Source organism: Sphaerodactylus townsendi, linkage group LG06, assembly GCF_021028975.2.
Source record: "Sphaerodactylus townsendi isolate TG3544 linkage group LG06, MPM_Stown_v2.3, whole genome shotgun sequence".
Taxonomy (NCBI): Eukaryota; Metazoa; Chordata; class Lepidosauria; order Squamata; family Sphaerodactylidae; genus Sphaerodactylus; species Sphaerodactylus townsendi.
In genome coordinates, this window is record NC_059430.1 from 33,885,089 (window position 1) to 33,906,571 (window position 21,483).

The 21,483-nt window shown below is 46.8% G+C and overlaps 1 protein-coding gene across 3 annotated transcripts in view; it reads left to right on the forward strand.

Annotated features, from left to right (window-relative positions):
* NT5DC3 (5'-nucleotidase domain containing 3) overlaps positions 1–21,483 on the forward strand; it is a 46,731-nt gene that overhangs the window by 18,388 nt on the left and 6,860 nt on the right. For all 3 annotated transcript variants that reach the window (XM_048500426.1, XM_048500424.1, XM_048500427.1), the window contains exons 5-12: positions 2,398–2,488; positions 4,355–4,492; positions 5,707–5,767; positions 7,740–7,842; positions 7,969–8,070; positions 8,967–9,048; positions 10,276–10,362; positions 19,082–19,222. In XM_048500426.1, the coding sequence (XP_048356383.1) occupies positions 2,398–2,488; positions 4,355–4,492; positions 5,707–5,767; positions 7,740–7,842; positions 7,969–8,070; positions 8,967–9,048; positions 10,276–10,362; positions 19,082–19,222 (805 nt within the window). The remainder of the gene's footprint in view (positions 1–2,397; positions 2,489–4,354; positions 4,493–5,706; positions 5,768–7,739; positions 7,843–7,968; positions 8,071–8,966; positions 9,049–10,275; positions 10,363–19,081; positions 19,223–21,483) is intronic.

Sequence of the window (21,483 nt, forward strand, 5' to 3'; positions counted from 1 at the left end):
ATGGTGAATCTTTGTGGTGGGAGAGAACATGGAACACTTGAGATTTACCATGGTAGCAGTATAATCCAATCGGAAGAGCTCTCATGCTCTGTAGTCCCCTGCTGGAGAGAATGTCTAATGTGGATTCTCCACAGCATATTTATAAGGAGTTGCAATCGTTATAAATGGAATGTGAAATGATTGCAACTCCTAACAATATGCTGTGCGGAATCCACTAAGTACAATTAGATGCTTTTATTGGCTGAGTCCAATAAAATGGACTCCGCATGTGGTCGGACTGAGAAGATCTGGCTGGCCAATTGGTGCTGACTAATTTCCTTTCTTCCAGCTGCTAAATTGTACTGGAAAACTGCTAAAAATATTTCACTGTTTAGTTGTTGCTCTTATAAAAATCTGCATCAGCACTAGTGTTTATGTCCTCAGGAGTTCCTTTTTGTGTTAATATTTGAACTGCAGAAGGAGATAGACTCAGTAGCTTTTTACTGTATTCAAATTTAAGTGAGGACTAAGCTATATCCAAAAGAAAGCAACTGTTAAATTGTGTTTGACTTCCAGCAAAGAGTCACTGAGGCTTTTGGCAATCTAGCTTTAAAACTCCATATTCCTCACTTTACAGCTCTTTATTAAATAAGCTGCAATTTATCCTTTAAACCTTTGCATGTCACTTCAAATGTTCCATACCCAGGACCTTCAAAGGCATCCTGTCTTTTTCTGTTCGTGCTATGTTCAGCTAATAGCTCCTCTTACTTGGGGCCATTTCAGTTTAGAAAAATCACAATGGTGGAAAGGAAAGAGGCCTTCCACTTCACATGTTGTGATCTGGAGCCAAATTGTGCCCTGGCATTCCTTTAAGAGGCCATTCCCAGCAACAACTGTATAAATAAACAGAACAGAAAAGCAAAAATAAAACTGTAACATGCAGTGTGACCCTCAGTCTGTTAAGTCTTCCTGTCACTGATGTTGTATATTAAGTAGCTTCTCCTGGTGAGTCATCCACTCTGGCAGGAAGGTTTGTGTTGGAAAAAAGTGAAATAGATATTTAATGGAGCCAGTGTGATGCTGAAGTGGTGTTGAACTAAGACTTGGGAGACCAACGTTTAATTTCTCATGCTGCCACAAAGCTCTCTGAGTGACTTCAATTGCGCAAGTCAAGCACAGTCACTCTCTCTCCCCGTCACTATCTTGACAGGGTTGTGAAAACAAAGTGTGGTGGTGGGAATCATGAATTCTTTGAAAGAAAGGGAGAGGGTGATACAAATGTGGGTGCATGTTGCTGCAAGTTGTAATGGTTACTGCTCCTTGTGTCCTTCCATTTAATTCCAAAAGGAGGAAGGCAAGATGAGATCTCCTGATTGGCCAACTGACTTTCGAAATGCTGTAATTTTAATTAAATATAATTTAATGTTTTGCTTTTATTCATTGTATTTTGTAAAGTGCCTCAGACTGGTTCCTGAAGAGGCCGCCTAAAATGTTTTCTGTAAATATATCAACAAACAGCAACGAGGCAAAGTGCGGGAGTCTGCAGCAGGAGCCCAAATTTCCCTCTGCTTTGGTCTTTGGAGCCAAGCAGTAGGATATACATAAGCCAGTGTCTTTATGAAGGTCAACCTTTCATATTGTCTGCTTACCACTGAGGTGGGACTGGTTGGACAGATAGTAAAATGCTTCAAAATATTAAAGATAACAGTTGTGTAGTATAACAGAGACATCAATCCTAGCTGTTAAAAATATTTCCAGATGCCTTTGAAATACTTGTAAGGAAAAGTTCTCCTTCTCTTGCAACATCTTCATACTACCACTAATCCTATGAAGAACCAAACTGACAACTTTTTTGCAACTGGATGGAAGGAGAAGGAATGTCAGAGTAAATCATGCTGAGCAGACGCTTGGTAACTGTTTTTTCCCCCCCGTGCTGCTCATTGCAGAGTGGCAGCTTGTAATTATGCCTTTCACAGTACTTTACAGATATTTCCTGTACTTTAAAGTAATTGAGACTGAATTCTATTAGGGTGGAAAAGGAATCTAGCTTTGAATACTATCTCATCTCTTCATTTGTGATATGACGGTTAAAAAGAAAAGGAGGGATTGCTTTGTGTGGAAGCCTGACATCTTTGCAGCGGAAGGCCTCAAATACTAAAGGATAGTACATTTTAAAGGAAGAAATGCAAATTAAAGGGGTGCAGTCTGTTCTTGGTTGGCAGTGCATAGTGTTCCATGCACAGTCTCTGATGTCAAATGATGACAGACGTATTCAGAACAGCTAAAGTGGGCTCATTGCTTTTATATGAAAACAGAAAACAGGAAGGGCTCTTGTGTAGAATCTCCATATTGCCATGGGAGAGCTACCTAAAATGTTCTGCTTGGCTTTGGCACTGAAGCTGTTATTGGTGTTGCCAGAGGACTGAGTGTCGTCCCAGATGAAGAAGTCATTGCCATGTACGATGGATCCCACGTCCCCTTGGAACAAATGAGTGACTTCTATGGAAAGGTAAAAGTATAAGCTTTTATGAAGCTTCCATAAGACAACATAATTAGGTTTTGTGTGATCAACTGTGTCTCTGTGTATTGGGGGACCCCATCTGTGTTCCCATCCATCTGTGTATCTGGGACCCACAAAATGCCTACCATGGGGGGAAGGTTCCAATGGTTGATGGTTCTAAGCCAACATCCTTCGGCAATTAGGGAGCGCAGCTATTTCCAAACAAGCACTCCCTCCAGACCCAAAGGTCTGCACACTCTGCTCCAAGGTAAACCAAGATTTGATCTTTGCTTTTGGGAATATGCAAGTGGGTGCCAGGAAATGCAACAGGGAGCATTATGATGACCATGGAGTAGGATGACCTCCTCGGAGCTGAGAAATTCCTGGAGGTTTGGGGTTGGATCCTGGGGAAAGTGGAGTTTGGGGAGGGAAGGAGCTCAGCAGGAATGTGATGCCACTGAGTCAATCCTCCAGAGCTATGATTTCATCCAGAGTGCCAGGCCTGCGCCATTCTCGGCCTGACATCTCTCACGTCCACACCAAGGTCACAAATGGCTCGATCATTATCATTGCCTGAGTCCTCCCTCCTGCTTGCATGTAACTAGTGCAACTAGCTTGAACGTTCATTCTGATCTGCCTTTCTCTGATCTGCCTTTGTCTGTCTCAAACAATGCCTCTGTTCCCACTGTCCTTTCACATGCTGATATTATGGGAATGAGAGGGTGGGGGGGATTATGGGTTGAGCCTTCTGTAACTTACAGGTATATACCAAGTTCAGGGAGCCAAACTTCAGTTTCGGCTACCTGAGCTTTGGGCTGACACGGTTTCAATAAAACTCTTGAAATCTTATTGAGTCTCATTTGATGATTGGAGTAACACACCCTAATACAGAGGAACTTATCTTTTTAGTCTGGTTTTAATACTGGGAGAGTTCCAGGTTATTCTGAAAGTTGGTAACCATACATAGGATCATTGCTTTGTTCTTGCTACTACCGGTATGTCCTGGCTTTGCAGAAGCCTGTATCCTAGACCTGATGGTCTTCATTGTGCAGAGTTTTTGATCTGCACGAGAGCTTTTCATGCTGATTAGATACAAGAATTATTCAGATATGAGTCACTCCTCAACATACATCATTTGTTTTATTTCAATTTATTTTATTGAGTTTCTATCCTGCCCATTCCAAACCAAAGTCAGGCTCAAGGCAGCTTAAAAAAATCAAAACATAGGTAATATGATAAAGCATTACGATAAATTAATAATAATATGAAAATCTAAACTTAAATCTACTGATGGCGAATAATAAAACAGCAGCATCCTATAATATGTCTCCCCATCTCAACAGTTCTTCTACAAAGCGTTGTCGGAGGGTCGGGGAGAACAAAAGAAAACAAGAAAAAGAGAACTGGGCGGGGGGAGGATGCACAGTTGGTCATTCATGGTCAAGGTTGATAGTTGGGAGTCCAGCAAGATGGAATAGTGGACAGTGGGTGGCCTCAATGAAAAACCCTGTGGAACATCTCCGTCTTGCAGGCCCTGCTGAACTGATTAAGGTCCTGCAGGGCGCTGGTGTCAGCTGACAAAGAGTTCCACCAGACTGAAGCCAAGGCTGAAAAAGCCCCGGCTGTGGTTGAGCCCAACCTAACCTCCTTGAGGCCAAGAACCACTAGAAGATACTGTCGGAGGACTGAAGTGTCCCCAACGGGCATTATGAGGAAATGTGGCATTTTTGACAACAGTTATGAGGCCTGAAGTATTTTTTTTTTTGTCTGCCACCTCCTTCTCTGAAGATGTAATGCAAGTTGTAAAAACTTAAGTTTTATTAAACCCTCTTTTGCTTTATGGCATGTGTTTGAGTCCCATGTGGTTGTTCACAGAGTTCGCAAGGGAACACCATGAAGCAATTCATGGACATCTTCTCCTTACCTGAGATGACTCTCTTGTCCTGTGTCAATGAGTACTTCCTGAAAAACAACATAGACTATGAGCCCGTTCATCTCTACAAAGATGTGAAGGTATTGAGCCTTTTTGATAGCATTTGACCTTCTCTCATAGAATATGAAGATATTTTTTCTCATCGCTGGTTTCATCTTTCAGAGTGCTGACCTATTTTTTAACCATCCTATTCCTTTGGGGGGTTGTGCCTTTATGTATGTATAAATGTAATATCTTTTTTAAAACCATAAATTAAGCATTAATAGCTATTTATAGTTTGTCTATAAATTCTAATATTGGAGTAATTATTGGAAAATGAAATAGGTCATGAATTTTCCTTGTTATAAGAATCAGGGTTGCTGAAACTGTGTGAAACATTTCTGCAGTAGTAAAAACCAGAGCCTGATTTTTGCTAGAATAAGCTTGAAAAGTGTGTGGAGAATGTCTGGCAAAATTAGACTTGTGCTTTTGCACAAGCAGCCAACCACTTTGAACAAAATGCTGTGCAATTGCGTTGTACCTTAAGAATTGCCAGCACTGTGTTTAAATTAATCCTGAGAAAATTTGTTTTCACACCCATTGACTTTGATTGGGCGTCATCTTATTCTGATCAGATTATGGCTAGATCAGAGGTCAGCCTGCAGACACATTTAGAATGGATATGGTTTGGTGGGTACAGCAACAAAATGGCTGCCACAAATGGCTGTATCAGGAGGCGGTGCCAGCTACAAAATAATTGCCAAAGTAACACAGTGTAGATCCTTGCGCTGGGTTGGCAGCTGCTGCCAAAGTAACATTTTAAAAAATCTGCCCAGTCAGTCAGAAACCTTTGCTGGGCAAAACCCCTAACTGTCGCCAGCCATTTCCTGGAAACACTTGGTGAGCAACAGAAAAGCTCTCAGTGGGCATCAGGTTGGGGATATTTGTATTAGGTGGACCTGTCAAAGCATGTAAAATGTTTTAATCCAACAACTTGAGTCCAGCAGAAAAAAAGATTAAAAAGCTGTGTGGCTTATAAACACTTGCTGAGAAAACCCAGAATCTTCTTGGTTTGCTTTCTTGGTTTTCCTTCTGCCCCTTTCTCTACAGTCTGGAAGCCTCATTTCCCAACAGCATTGTCTTCTGTGGTGTTCTCTGCCATCCATTCCAGGCCATTTAGTGGCCAGCCAGAATGTTTATATAAAACAAGGACTGGAGATGCCTCATTAATCAATGCTACATCGCCATTCCAGTAGGTTTCAGTATGGCCTTCTCACTGTTATTTTGCATTACTCTCTCTTACTCTCTCTGCCAGGACTCAATCAGAGACGTCCACATCAAAGGAATAATGTACCAAGCAATTGAAGCAAATATCGGTAAGCATAAGTGATGCTTTTTTGGAGAGGGCCTTGACTTTCCCCTCATTTTTAGAGCTTCACAGCAGTTATTCTAGTTGGTAGTGTCTTGTTTTGTGGTTGCCACATGCCCTTTTCAGATACACATCGCTTTTAAAGGGCTCCAGTTTTCTTCCTTGTCAACTAAAAGAAATGCAGGGCATCACTTTCTGGACTTGGACAATTACAGGGTTTTATGCGGAAGCATATTCAGGTTGGCAGACTTTGTGTATAGGAGGAAATTGTCATCTTTGAGTAGTGTGTGGCTTTTAAAGGCCGAGTCTACCAAGGAAGGGGTTGTCATTTTACCTTGTTCAGAGTACCTATAACTTGTGCATCTTCCTCTATAGGAGGATGTTTAGGTTACCACTTTGGATGTTGTATTTGGAAGTATAGAATGTGGATATAAAAGTTGTTTGTGCACCATGTCTTTGGTACTGCTGTAACATTTGGTGCTATCCTCTACTTGCCTTTGCTGTTACAGACAGCATGCTATTGAAAGTGGCTGGTAGATTATTGCTTGGTGTTTCTCCTAAATTAAAACTTATCCAGTCCTGATTAAAATCAGATTATTTGCTGGATATGACAGTTTTTACTAGCAATTAGAGATTTGGGAAAGTCCTTGACCAGTGCTAGGCTGAGAGGGAGAGCATGACTGGCTCAAGATAACCCACACAACCTGAGTGCAAATTTAAATTTGGGTCTCCAAGGTAGTAATCACTGCATCCTGTTGGCACCTGAGGGACATTTGATTCCCTCAACCTTGTGTGGGTAGGAGTCAAAAGACATTACCTGTCTTTTAATGCCCATGTAGGGCAATCCACTGGTGTTGTAAATTGTTCATCTTTCACACCAAATATTAGTAATGTAACTGTTCTTGGTGCTTTAGCAGTCTAATGTTTTATCACATAAGATGTTCTTTCAAATATTTAGACAATGAAGAAATAGTATGCTGGTTTAAATGCTTCAGAACGTCCTGCTGTCTCTGGAATCTGAGTTTCTAGTCTGCTGTAGTTATGAACATTTTGTTTCCTTCTAATGTTCAACAGATTGTATTTAGAGAACTGGCCTTGCCTGGAAACTGGTTTGTTACACCATATCAAAGCTTCAGAAATATTCTTAGGTGCAGAATGCATGCCTCTTTCCTCAGCAGTGACTACATACAGCTCATATACCACTGCATGAGAGACTGAGAGCCAGTGTGGCATAACGGTGGCATGTTGGTCTGTTAAGACCTGTATTCAAATCCCCACTCAGCCATACGAACTTGCTGGGTGACCTTAGGCTGAGAGAAAGGGACTGGACCAGCTGAATTCACAGGATTGTTATAATGCAGTGAAGATGGGCACTGTATATATGTCATCCTGACTCCTTGGAAGGAACGGCAGGATAAAAATATATGCTGGGCTGTTCTTCCACCTAATTGGAATTTACTTCCACTATAGTCTGAGGTCCAGTTTCTGACTGTTAAAAAACATATCCGAGAATCTTTGAACATGATTCCTTTCTGCTCACAGTGACCCAGTTAATATAAAAGGCCTCTTTGTCAACGTGCTGAATGAAATGCATACAACATTGCTGTGCCAGTGCAGAGATTAGGGCTGTGTTCTATTGTTGTACGAGGTGCTGTGTTAAGAAATTCCTCTGTGTTACAGCAGGTTTGTGGAGTGCAACCATAGGAAAGAGCTTTTCTGCAACATTGTATACAGGAAGACATCTTATCCAATGTGGTCTTCAGTAATGTTTGTAGAAGCAGTAAGCCTATGGATGCTCATTGTTCTTTTCCATATAAATCTTTCCATGGCAAATCACCAAGACTGTGTAAAGCTGACTGATGCTGTTGTGATTCAGATGCTGCAGTTGCAACAGAGAATGACAAACAATGTGTGAGTGAACGTAGCAAAAGAAGGTTCTCAACTTCAGTTTGTGTGACTTGTCTTTTCCTCCCCTCTAGAGAAATACATTTGTTATGCTGAGCAGACACGCGCTGTGCTAGCAAAGCTGGCAGATCACGGCAAGAAGATGTTCCTCATCACGAACAGTCCTAGCAGCTTTGTGTAGGTGGTTGGCTTTGTACATGGGTTTAACCAAAAAAGCTTAATCTAAATGATGACTATCAAATGTCACTTTAACAAGCAGTCTACTTAGATTTGCAGTTCTAATATTTGGGCCTATCTTTGCAGGGACAGAGGTATGAAATATATAGTTGGAAAAGACTGGCGCGATCTCTTTGATGTAGTGATTGTCCAAGCTGACAAGCCCAACTTCTTCAATGATAAAAGGAGGTAAGTGCCTTCTCCTGTAACATCGATAGGTTATAGCATGTTCCCCTACCCCCCTCATCACCAAAAGGGCCTCAGGGTCTATTTGTAGGGCAGGGGTAGGCCTGTCTCTCTGGTATGCTACTGATGTCTGGCTGCTAAAGCATATTGCAGTATCTCATCTAATTAAAATATTAAAGATCCAGGTCATATATAGAACAAGAAAATTGGGGTTTGGAGAGAACTATGCAGAAGAAGCAACCATTCAAAACATTTGTTAAAAATAATAATTTGTGTCTATATTACATATTTTTGTATGCAATTCTTTCCAAAAACACTCCCCATGTTAAAAGGATAAGGTGGGGGCAGCAAATCACTTTCAAAGGGAAAATGCATCTGTTTCTTTCTATCGCATGCCACTGATTCTTAAAGCTTCAGCTGATCATTCTGAGAACATCTGAACTGAGGATTGGCCGGCTGTCAAATTAAACGTCTGCTGTGCTGTTTGACTTCTTCTGACAGCTGCTTCTGTCTGTGTGACATCAAAGAGAATCTCAAGTGATGATGACTCATTAAGCTGAATCATCATTATGGAAGCTTTTTTTAAAACCAAGTTTAGTTAAAGCCGGACTCTTCTATCTGGGTTTTCCGTAATTTAAAACAACAACAAAATTGCCAGATGGTGTATTTCAGTAACCTTAGGAAGTTCTGTTTTATGTTCATGCCATCTCTGTTCTTCTGAAATTTAAGCCAGTTGCTAATGAATTTCTGGAAATCAATAGATTTGCAAACATTAACTTTTTGATTTTGGAGTAACTTTGCAGAACTGCTTTCATGCACACACTCTAATTGCTTCAACTCTTTGGTGTTATTGTTGCAGTTGCCAAATTGCTGTTCACCTTTTTTTTCCTTCTTTGTAGACCTTTCCGTAAAGTGAATGAAAGAGGTGTATTGCTTTGGGATAAAATTAATGAATTGCAAAAAGGACAGATTTACAAACAGGTAGGGGGTGTGCGCGGGTGCATTTAATCTATAAAATAAGACCCTTCCAGCCTCAGTTCCCCATGTATAGCATAAGATGTTTGCTTCTGGTGCTAAACTGGATAGGAGATGCATTTTATTAAGCATTTCTCCCCAAAAGGAACTTTTTACTTAACACGATCAATGGAATGGTTGGATGGTTCATAACGCGGTGGCAGAACATGTGTTCTGTGGATAGAAATCCCAGGTTCTGCCCCCATCAAAGCCAGTTAAGGGGCTGGAGTGAGCCCAGAGATCTTGGTGAGCTGTCATTCAGAGTACTGGGCTATATGGGCTAGTGTCATGATACTCACTCAATAGCTTGGAAGCCATCGGCGGCTCTTCTGAGCATTGTTCAGAGGTGTGTCATTGGCAAGTGGCTCCCACTTTAAAATGACTGCCACTGGAGGAATAGATAGACTTCAGGCTTCTCTGAGGTACAGGCCTCATACCCGGGATGGAAGTAAATGGGGCTGTTTTGGTTGATGGTAATTGTGAGCGTGGCTTCCCATGAACCGCAGAATGAGTCCACTGGGCTAGAGGCTGACTATATGTGAGGCAGTTCTTCATTCTTGATATTAATATATGTTATAATGTACAATTTATCCCAGAACTCCTCTCATGAATTGATTTGAGTGATTGACACATTACAGCATCCCAAGCTGTTGCTCTAGTTCAGGGGTTAATTTTTCCTCTCCCCCTCCCACACCTCATCATTGTAACAAGATGGCACTAGCGATTGTGCAGTGGTTTGTGCTTACCCAAGCTTGTGGGTGATCCTGTTACTTCAGGATTTCTGTTCCAGAGCGCTTTATCTTATTAGCGAGGCTTGAGTCAAAAGCTTCTCTGAAAACTAAAATAAAATATATGCTGCTGAACCATTTTAGGCATTTTAGCCGCAGTGATACAGTCTCTCTCAAATTCAAAGCATAATGAGGTTTTAACCAGAAGAATTATTTCTTGAAAAAGAGATAAGCAAAACAATTTGAAGAGCAGACAAACAAATACTCTATCTGGTCATAGAGCTATCATCAGAGAGCAGGGAGTGTGTTGCCTGAATTTTAAAATCCTAGATGGGTTTTTGTGAGAGAGGAAAACATTTCTCCTCAAGGGGAGAAGCAGCTAGTATGCTAATGGCACCCACGCCAATCATAGGCTTTGTCAGTTTCTATTCATGACTCATGACTTTGCTTTTTTCTGGTTTTGTAGGGTAACTTATATGAATTTTTGAAACTGACTGGATGGAGAGGTTCCAAAGTCTTGTATTTTGGTGATCACATTTACAGTGATCTAGCAGTAAGTAGCTTGATTGTGCCTGCTGTGTTATAAGAACTGTAGCATCTATACGAATGAACAATAGATTATCAAATTACTTTTTAAAAACAGTGAAGACACAAAACACCTTGTTTCTACCACAAGTCTGTGTGTGGGACTCACTAAAGGACTTGCATCTCTGCTCGAAGAAAAATAAGCCTCTTTATCTATCTACAGTGTAGTTTCAAATTTATTTAGACATGAACTCTTGGATCAGCTCCTGACCAAGCATTGTTTAAAGGCTAGATGTGGGTGGCCAAAATTAGGAAGGATTACAGTTCAGGTGGCATTTACAGCCTAATGTTATAAATATTTAAATGGAAAAAGAGCAATCCTCATTCTGGCATTTCATATATCATGTACTGTGTAATGGAATTCTGCTGTAAATTGTTACCAGTTAGCTCAGGGGTCCCCAAACTTTTAAAACAGGGGGCCAGTACACTGTCCCTCAGACTGTTGGAGGGCCGGACTAAAAAAAACTATGAACAAATTCCTATGCACAAATGACTGTAAAATGTTTGATTTCACCTTTCAGCCTTTCTGTCATGGTCTATTTTTAGAACAGTGGCCAAAGTATGTCAAGTACAGGGTGGGCTCCAAATATTGTTGGGGAGGCTGTGGAATACCTTCCCCTGTAAAAAAAAAGCAGAACTTTCCCAATGAAGCATTCCATCTAACCCAGAATCAGGTATCTTCCTGGGTTCTTCCTCCCTAGCAGCCAGCGAGCGATTCACCAGCCTGGCTGATGCCAATGGGAGTGAGGCGGAACAGAAAGCCTGAGAGCAACACATGGAGTAGCCAAGAGGGAAGGGTGGAGCAGGAGTTGCCACGTGTAAGGTTTCCAACTCTGGGTCAGAAAATTCATGGAGATTTGGGGGTGCCATCATGTAATTGCAATCAACAGCCGTTGGGGCCGGTTCCTCCTCTCCCTCAAGCCCCCACTGCACATGAATGGAGCCATCGCCGCCATGCCTGGCGGGCCGGATAAATGCCTTCAGGGGGCCACATTTGGCCCCCGGGCCGTAGTTTGGGGACCCCTGAGTTAGCTCTTTAGAGAACTCTTTTTTTCTTGAGTCTTTTGAGCAAAGCTATAAATCAGTCCTCTAGCAAATTTGTGCACCTTGATACTTCACCCCTATTCACAGGCAACTGATCTCTGCAGCAGCTACATTACCTGCCTTTTCAGCACTCTGAACTGCTGCTGTTGGGATGTCATTGCTGCAGATGGTGAGACTTACTTCGCTCAATAAACACACAACAACGACAGGCTGGAAAGGAATGGGCCGCAGCCCGTTTATTAATAATCAATAACATAACAACATGAACTATATACATGAGAGCTGGGCGGCAAACGGGTCGCACATCACATCCCAATCTCCATTGGGAAACTGGCGGGAAGGGAAGCCCCAGAGATAACACTCCTGCTTGCTTCCACCCTTCCCGCCCATGCTGAGGAGACGGGCACCGGCTAAGCCCCAAGGCCGCCTAACGGCCCGTCCTCCTCCCGTGCTTGCTGGGGTGTCGGGCACCGGCTAAGCCCTCGGCCGCCTATCGGCCCGACCCAACCCCACTCCCTGGGGTGTCGGGCAGCGGCCCGGCCTGCCGGCCTGCCAGCCAGCCTGGCCGCCCCACCCCCCGGCCCTTCCGCAGGGCACAAGCCTGGGAGCCCCAGCCGGAAGGCTCGTTCTCTCCCCAGATGTGCGACACCGTTGCAAACCCGCCACGAGCTGCCCTCCCTCGCAGCTCCCCGCCCAAGCTCCTCAAGCCTGAGCCTGTCCAAATCGAACCCAGCGGAGGAGGGTATATCGCACCGACTGGAGCCACAAGTCCATGCCCCACTGGGACAGGCGGACGCCATCCTGCTCAAAGAGGCCCTTATTGTCCCGGGTGATTGCTCCGTGGTCCGCCACCGCTCCCCCGAGGGAGAGCACCACCTTGGCAGCCGCCTTGTTAACTTTTCTGCAGGCCCTGTCCACGGCAGTGGGATCCACAGCTCCACTCCAGTGGACCCGCTGCAGCATCTCGGACCATACCAAAGTCATGCCAGGCCAATGCCTGGCAAAGCTCCTGAGAGTGGTGGCCACCGCACGACGGAGGTCAAGGCCCGACCTGGCCGGGAGATCCTCCTCCCCCAGGTGGATAACCAGGAGATCCGGCGTGGCCAGTTGAAAAATGTACTCTATGAGCTTGGGCTCCAGCTCATGCCAAAGCATGCGCCCCTGCCCCATCCAGGCAATCGCCGTCGCCCGGAGCCGAGATGCCGGCCCCAGTCGGAATTGCAGGCGTAGTCCCCGACTCTGTTGACGAGGCTGTGCCCCACGACCCACACCTGCCGATAGACAGTCTGCGGCGTCCCTGGAGGCACTGCAAAAGGAATCAACAAGTCAGATGTGGGCGAATGTACGCCTGAAAAGCCCCTGACCGCCACCTGCCCAGCGTGCGGATGTCCTCCTGGGCCCTGCCCTCCTGAGCTGCGGTCGTGGCGGCCCCTATCCGAAAGGAATGCAGGCCGAACTCTGCAGCTGGCAACCCAGCCCAGGCCAAACATGCCCGGAACACTGCAAGCATCTGGAACCTGGTGAGGGGGGACCCGTCCTCGTGCACCAGGAGCATACCGCCCAACCGTGGCCTATGCCGGAGCCAAGCAATGAGGGAGGCGAGGGGGCAGGTGGCATCGCCCGGCAAGACTGGCATGGTGACCCAGGCGCCGTGGCCCTCCTGGTCAGTCTTGGAATGGGCAAGCCACGCGTAGACCATGTCCCCGGACAGGACGAGGTGCTCCCTTTGGAGTGCGGTGGAGGACGGCCGGTCCCTGGACGGGGCGACCAGTTCCCCAGGCCTGAAAGCCCCGTGGTGGGCCAGGTGGAAAGCGGCTGTGAAAAGCAAGCACTCATAACGTGACGCGCACACCTGCCGCAGCTCCCTGGTGACTGCCCTTAACACCTCCCTGGTAACAGGGCGTCTTAGGTCCCTCTGCCTGGGGCCCACCCACCGCCAGCCTGCCACCAGCCGGCGAACTACAAACGACTTGTTCACCTCAGGGAAGCCCAAAACCCTGCAATAGAAGGCGATACCCGCCAGTTGCACCCCCATGGAGCGTGGGTGCATCCCCCGCCCATGGAGATGTACCAGATACTCAAGCAGGAGGCCTGTGTCCACCCCGCCACAGACAGGGCTTCCTTGGACGCTGCGTAGCTCCGGAAGCGCGCACGGCTCTGTTGTACTGCCTGCGCGTGGCCGGTGCCAACGAGTTCAAAACACCTGTGATGACGTCTCGCTGCCAAGGTTCCAGAGGGACGCCGGCACTGTCGCCGGGAACAGCTCCGCCCCGGGGGCCAGGCGTCGGAAACGATCCACCTGCTGGCGAGACAAGGCGTCAGCAATCTCATTTTGCAAACCTGGAACAAAAGCAGCTTTGAAAGAAATGTTATAAGTGAGGCATGTGAGCACCAAATTGCGAACCAAACGCATGACCCGTGCCGACTTGCTCGACTGCCTATTCACCACGCGCACCACAGCCTGGTTGTCGCACCAGAAAAGTACCCTCCTATTAAGCCAGAGGTCGTGCCAGATATGTACCGCCACCAAGATAGGAAACAGCTCCAGAAAGGTGAGATCCCTGGTGATGCCCTGTGAGTGCCAGGCTGGAGGCCAGAGGCCCTGGGCCCACTGACCCTGGAAATACACACCAAAGCCAAAGGCCCCGGATGCGTCAGAGTGCACCTGCAGCTCCAGGCCGGGTTCCGGAGGCGTCTGCCATAGGGAAATGCCGTTGAAGCCTCGGATGAAGGACAACCAGACCTGCAGATCTTCTTTCAGGCCCCGAGATACCCTGATGTGATGGTCAGGGGACTTGCAGCCAGACAAAGACCTCGCCAGCCGCGAGCAGAAAGCCCTGCCTGGCGCCACCACCCTGCAGGCGAAATTGAGGTGGCCCAGTAAGGACTGCACCCGGCGTACCCTGCATTTTCGCAGGAGGAGCACAGATTGGAGCAGGGTGGTAAGGGCCATGAGCTTGTCTGCAGGGAGAGATGAAGTACCCAGAACCGTGTCCAGGTGAATGCCCAGATAGCTGAGGGCAGTGGAAGGCCCCTCCGTCTTGTTGGGAGCCAAGGGGACCCCCAGCTCGGCGGCCAGGGCCTGGAAAGCCTGCAGGGCGAATTTGCATTCCCTGGTGCCCTGCCTGCCAATGAACAGGAAGTCATCTAAATAATGGGTCACTAGCCCGGAAGGCACCCTCTGCCTGAAAGCCCATTCGAGGAAAGTGCTGAAAGTTTCAGAAGCAGCACAGGCGAAAGAACAGCCCATGGGCATGGCCTTGTCCACGTACCAATTGCCTTGGAAATGGATGCCCAGCAGCTCGAAATCGAGGGGGGAAATGGGCAAGAGCCGGAAGGCGGACCGGATGTCACATTTTGCAAGGTAAGCACCCGGGCCCGCCTGCCTGATGGAAACTATGGCCTCGTCCAAGGTGGCATACCGCACCGAGCAGACCTCGGGGTCTATGAAGTGATTGACTGAATCGCCCCGGGGGTGGGAAAGGTGTTGAATTAAACGAAACTCCCCCGGGGTCTTCTTAGGCACGACTCCAATGGGGGAGACCCTGAGGCTGGGGAGAGGCGGGTGGCTGTAAGGGCCAGCAATGCGACCGGCCCTGATCTCTTTGTTAAGCTTGTCAGCCACCACGCCAGGGAGATCACGAACTGACTTCAAGTTGCTTGCCTGGTAGGCCCTCCGGGGGCCTCGATAAGGAATCCTAAAACCCACGGAGAGGCCTTCCCCCAGCATGCGTGCAGCACGCCTGTCAGGATAATGCCGCAGCCATTCCAACAGCACCCCCAACTGGATGGGAGTGGGATCTAAAGACTGCAGCTGAGCGAGGGTTTCAGTGTTTTGCGGGGGCAGGAGCGCTGCCCTGGCCACCGGCTTCTTTTTGGGAGGGCCCGGCGCCGGGGGACCGGGCCTGCCGAAAGGGAGAGCGCCCGGCAGGCTTAGGGCAGCCCACTCTGCTGTGACTGCCAGAACAGTTGGAGCAAACGTGCTCATATTTGCACTTCGGCCGCTGGCAAGCGCCTCTGTTGAATTCCCAACAAAGCCCTTTCGCCCCCGCCCGCCCCGGGTAAGCTCTGCTGGGTTTATCTGGGACGGATGGCTCCGCGGCCCCCTTCATGGCCGGCTGGACCACAACCATCCAGGTTTGGTCGTGAATGAGATCGCAGCGGAACCGGCTCTTGTGGGAAGCGTTCTTTAATGGCCTCATCGTAAGCTATGGCCGCGGGTTCGCCGCCAGCGCCTCGAGGCCGCCTCACGCAGGCGCTTCATATGGGCCGCCAAGTGCCAAGCCCGCAGTAAGCGGCCCCGATGAGGGCCAAAAAATTCTGTGAAACCCTGCAGCCAGTTGTTGAAATTCCGCCGGCTGCCACCGGTCCTCCGCTTCGTCAGCCTTCCCACCTGACAAGCCATGTTCCCCTTCCCGCCGTAGGAACTTAAAGATATCAACGTAGTACCCATCCAGCGCCCGCTCCCTGAGCTTCCTGGGGAGATGGGACCCGGGAGGGTTGCCGCGATCGTCCTGGGCCGGGCCGGGGGATGGCGCCTCCCCGCCCCCCAAGCGCCTGCGCTTTGCAATCCAAAGTGGGAGAGCGGGCACCTTTTCCCCATGGTACCAAAACTCCCCGCTAGCCTGCGCGTCATCGTCCTCGGTAGACTCACCCGACGATGAAGAGCTGGGAGATCGCCTGGAGGAACGGGCACGCCTCGACGATCGCTTCCTTCTCCTGCCCTCTCGCTCAGAGGGGCCGACGGATGCGTCCACTGATGTGGACGCGCTGACCGATGGCGAAAGCTGGATCTCCTCCGCCACTCCGCTTGCGCTGCCCGCCCGGGCCGCGCTGGCAGCCGCCGACGCGGGTGGCTCTGACTCCCCTGTACCTGACGGGGTGCCGGATTCACCGGCCGCTCCGCCGAGGGCCCGGGAAAGGTGCAGGAGCGTATCCGCCAAGTTGCGGACCAGGACAGGATCGGGGCCTGGATCGCTGGCAAGCTCGGGCTGGGAGGAGGCCGGGTCGGCGCCCCCCGGGACCGATGGGAGGACCTCCCCCTCCGGGGAGGACTGCTCCGGTGGGCCAGCGAGCCTGCCCCAGCCGACATGGGTGACAAGCCCAAGACCGCTGCCGCCCAGCAAGCAGCTGCTCCGACAGCACGGCAATTCACCGGGCCCTCCGATGTCCCTGGGCCGGTCTGAGCCCGCACCCTGTTAAGGAGGGCTCGGGCTTCTGTCCGAAAGGTGCCGCTCGAAGGGCTCCCTGTTCTTGGCCCGCTTCAGGCCCCATAGCGAAGCTGTAAGTAGACCAGTCGCCACTCAGAAAGGAGTGGAAATAAGAAATGTGAAAGTTGGAACGGGAAGAAGTGCAGAAGAGCAAGGTAGAAGGAGAAAAGAGAGGCAAGCTAAGAGGCCGCAACCAGTCTCCTTCCAGGCCTTACACGAGACGCCAACCAACACCATCACGCCTTGCTGGGTCTCGCCGCCGGGAAGGGCGCGGACTGGGAGAGGCGTCTTAATATACCCTGGCTCCTCCCACCTTTTCGGCTGGGAGCCAATCATTGCACCCGGTTCTGCAGCATGCCACCAGGCCATGCAAGCCCCTTATTTTGCTGCGTTGCTCACCCCAGCAGCAATGGCTGCCCCCGGTTATTCGGGTGCATCTAATTTCTTTAAAATGGACAGTTTGAGGTTTTTTTACTTGTTTTTTTTTCACTTTCATTTTCCATAATGAACAGTAGCACTATTATGTAGACTTCACAAGTGAAATTGGTGTGAGATCCTTGTTCAAAATGCATATAGAATCCTGGAAGGAGATGCCAAAGAATGAGGCTGGCACTGGGATTCGTTAAAGAAGCATACAATGACTCATCCAGGGTGGTATAATGGCTATAGTGCTGGAAACCCAAGTCTGAGTCCCCACTCTTCCATGGAATCTCACTGGATGACCTTGGCCCAGCCACTGCCAGCATAAACTACCTCACAGGGTTGCTGTGAAAATAAAAACGGAGGATAGGAGAACAATGTAAATTACTTTAGGTTCCCTTCCAGGAGAAAAGCAGGATACAAATGCAGTAAATAAAGGTAAAAATTAGTTGTGTCTTCACCAACACACACACTTCACCTGCATGTGCATGTTCTAATATTTGAAAGGATGGCTGTGGGTCAAGTGAACCTATATAGCAGCCCCGCTAGTTATCAGGATGGTGACTCCTGGTTTTTGGGGATACAGTGGATTAGCTCTGTTTGGACTAAGATACCATACAACGTACTCCATAACAAAAATTGAATTTGGAGAAGCACAATGTGTGTTTCTACTTAGGGGCAAGTGCTTATCTCACTGGAACTATGAAGTGCCTGAATTCTGAAAATCTGTCCAATGTTGATATTATTGCTTCCTTAAATAGAAGCCGTAAGAACTTTACCAGCAAACTCAAGTTTACCCCTGTTTTGTTGTTGTTGTTGGAATTCTTATTACTGTAGATTTAACAAAATTGTTCTGCATATTGAGGCTAATCCAAACATTTTGGCTTACAGAGAAAATGAGATGATTAAGTGCATTTCAAATCAGTTTTATTTAGATTTTCATTCTGAATTGTTTTAAAGAAGCACATTTTAATTAGTTTTGTTTTTATAAGTATAGGTATCTTCTTTTGACATCCAATTTCCACTGTTTTCCTACACTAATCATAAAGTGACTGTAAACGGTACAGAAATGTGGAAAACAAAATGTCTTGGTATCTAAACCCGCTCAGGTTATTTGGCTTGATCTTTCATTGAAACACAAACATCTCTGCTTTTTCATATTGCAGTAGGATAAGTTTGTTATAGCAGATATGGTGGTTGAATTTGAATTTGCCCCTTGGCATGTGGAAGTACTGTCTTTCACCTTCACACTAGAAGAACACCTGTGTGGGTGAAGGTATTCATTCTAGAGCACAATGATTTTTTTTAACATTCCAAAGCACTTATTTTCAGGGCAGAGAATATATTGTCCAAAAGCCACTGCCCCCAAATTTAGATGGTGCGACTGACTTTGCACTCCATTTGACTCTGCTTGTAGAAGCAGGGAACTGCAGTTGAATCTGTCTGTCTGCTCATTGGATAAATTCTTCTGTTAGCACCTGTTAACGTGAACATCAATGAATAAATGATAATGGCTCTTTTTTCCTTCTCATGTCAACTTTGCAGTGCTCATTATTAGAGCTGTAGTAGTTGCCATCTGAATTTGCTATTCAACATACTTCATGGATGTCAAACTCCTAGAGAGATTGTGTTTGTGTGGAACCCCCTCTTCCTGTTGGGTTTCCAGAAAGACCTTTGGTAGATTCAAGTTTTGTGAATACTTTACCATTTCTGATCTCTGCAATTCCTCACTAATTTTTCATGCCTTTCTAGTCTCAAAACAGCTTTCTAGTGTAATCCTGATCTTTAGTAGGTATTCTATTTACCCTCTGTCTCTTGAGTGTGGTCCTTTGACTTTGGAATTTGTGTGTGTGTGTGTGTATTTCTTTCATTATTTGCATGATGGTGCTGGAGAACAACTTCCTTTTGGCAGGTAAAGTTAATTGTCAAACGGCTTTTAGCAAGAAAGAATGGGAATGAAAATTTTAAACTGCCTCAGACACTTGTATGTTGCAATCCTTGTTGACAAAATAGGATTTGACCTTAAAGCATGGCTGGCGGACAGGTGCCATCATTCCAGAGTTACGATCAGAGATCAAGATCATGAACAAGCAGCAGTATATTCATACCATGACCTGGCTGCAAACCCTCACTGGATTACTGGAACATATGCAGGTGAGTGTTCATTCTTTCCATTTTTGGAGAGATGACAAGGATTGATAAATTCCACCAGGGCTTAAGAACATAAGAACATAAGAACAAGCCAGCTGGATCAGACCAAAGTCCATCTAGTCCAGCTCTCTGCTACTCGCAGTGGCCCACCAGGTGCCTTTGGGAGCTCACATGTAGGATGTGAACGCAATGGCCTTCTGCGGCTGTTGCTCCCAATCACCTGGTCTGTTAAGGCATTTGCAATCTCAGATCAAAGAGGATCAAGATTGGTAGCCATAGATTGACTTCTCCTCCATAAATCTGTCCAAGCCCCTTTTAAAGCTATCCAGGTTAGTGGCCATCACCACCTCCTGTGGCAGCATATTCCAAACACCAATCACACGTTGCGTGAAGAAGTGTTTCCTTTTATTAGTCCTAATTCTTCCCCCCAGCATTTTCAATGAATGCCCCCTGGTTCTAGTATTGTGAGAAAGAGAGAACAAATTCTCTCTGTCAAAATTTTCTACCCCATGCATAATTTTATAGTAGACTTCAATCATATCCCCCCTCAGCCGCCTCCTCTCCAAACTAAAAGAGTCCCAAACAGCTGCAGCCTCTCCTCATAGGGAAAGGTGCTCCAGTCCCTCAATCATCCCTCTCGTTGCCTCTTCTCTCTGCACTTTTTTTTCTATCTCCTCAATATCCTTTTTTTTGAGATGCGGGCGACTCAGAACTGGACACAGTACTCCAAGTGCGGTCGCACCTTTCTGCTTTATATATAAGGGCATGACAATCTTTTGCAGTTTTATTCTCTAATTCCTTTTCTAATGATCCCCAGCATAGAGGTTTTGCCTTTTTTACAGCTGCCATGCATTGGAGTTGACATTCCCATGGAACTATCAACTAAGACGCTTCTAAATCTCCTTTCCTGGTCTGTGACTGATAGCACTGACCCCTGTAGCCAGTGTATGTGAAGTTTGGATTTTTTGCCCCTATGTGGCATCACTCTTCTTTACATTTTGCTACTACTTTTGAACTCCATTTGCCATTTCTGGGGCCCACTCACCTAATTCTATCAAAGGTCCGCTTGGAGCTCTTCTGGCAATCCTTTGTGGTTCTCTACCCACCCTACATAATTTGGTATCATCTGTAAAGCTTTTGGCCACCACGCTTACCCAATCTCCCTACTTCCAGGTGGTCATTTATGAATAGGTTAAAGAGCACTTGCTGGTCCCAAAGCTGGATCAGCTTGGGGACACCCAATTCCCGACATCTCCATTGTGAGAAGCTTCCCATTTAGCGACCCACTCTTTTGTTTCCTGTTTCTCCAACCAGTTTTTTAATCCATAGGGAGAGGACTTCCCCTCTTATTCCTTCCACATTGCTGAGTTTTTCTCAACAGTCTCTGGTGAGGAACTGCCTTGTCAAAAGCCTTTTGGAAATCCAAGTAGACAATGTGTCCACCGGTTCACCCCTGTCCACATGCCTGTTTACACCCCTCAAAGAACTCTAGTAAGTTTGTAAGATACAGGGATTTGCCTCTTGCAAAAAAGCCATATATGCTGACTCTTTCTCAGCAGGTCTTGCTTTTCTACATGTTTTATAATTTTATCTTTAATGATAGATTCTACTAATTTACCAGGAACCCGCATAGTCAAAACTGACTGGCCTTGTAATTTCCCTCAGAGTCCCCCCTAGATCCTTTTCTCTTTCTTTAAAGATTGAGGGTGTGACATTGGCCATCTTCCAGTGCTTCAGGGATGGAGCCTGGATTTCAGGGATAAGTTGCATATTAAAGTGAGAAGATCAGCAATTTCATGCTTGAGCTCTTTAAGAACTCTTGGGTGAATGCAATCTGGGCCAGGGATTTGGTAACATTTAGTTTATCAATGGCTGCCAGAACTTCTTCCCTTTGTCTTTACCACTATCTTCTTAGTTCCTCGGATTCGGCCTCCCTAAGATCTTGGTTCAGGTGCAGGAATGTTCCTCACCTCCTCTTGGGTGAAGACAGATGCAAAAGAATCTCATTCAGCTTCTCTGCAATCCTCCCTGCCATCTTTTAGCACACCCTTTGTTCCTTTGTCAGCTAAACGGGCCTACCGCTTCCCTTTGCTGGCTTCACTGCTTTTGATGTACTTTGGAAGAACTATTTGTTCCTGGTCTTGATGTTCTGCATGGCCACGCGCTCTCATAATCCTTTTTTTGCCTTTCCTTTACAGCTAACTTGCTTCATCTCTTTGCCACCATTTGTGTTCCCTCTCATATTCTTCATCAGCCAAACTGGA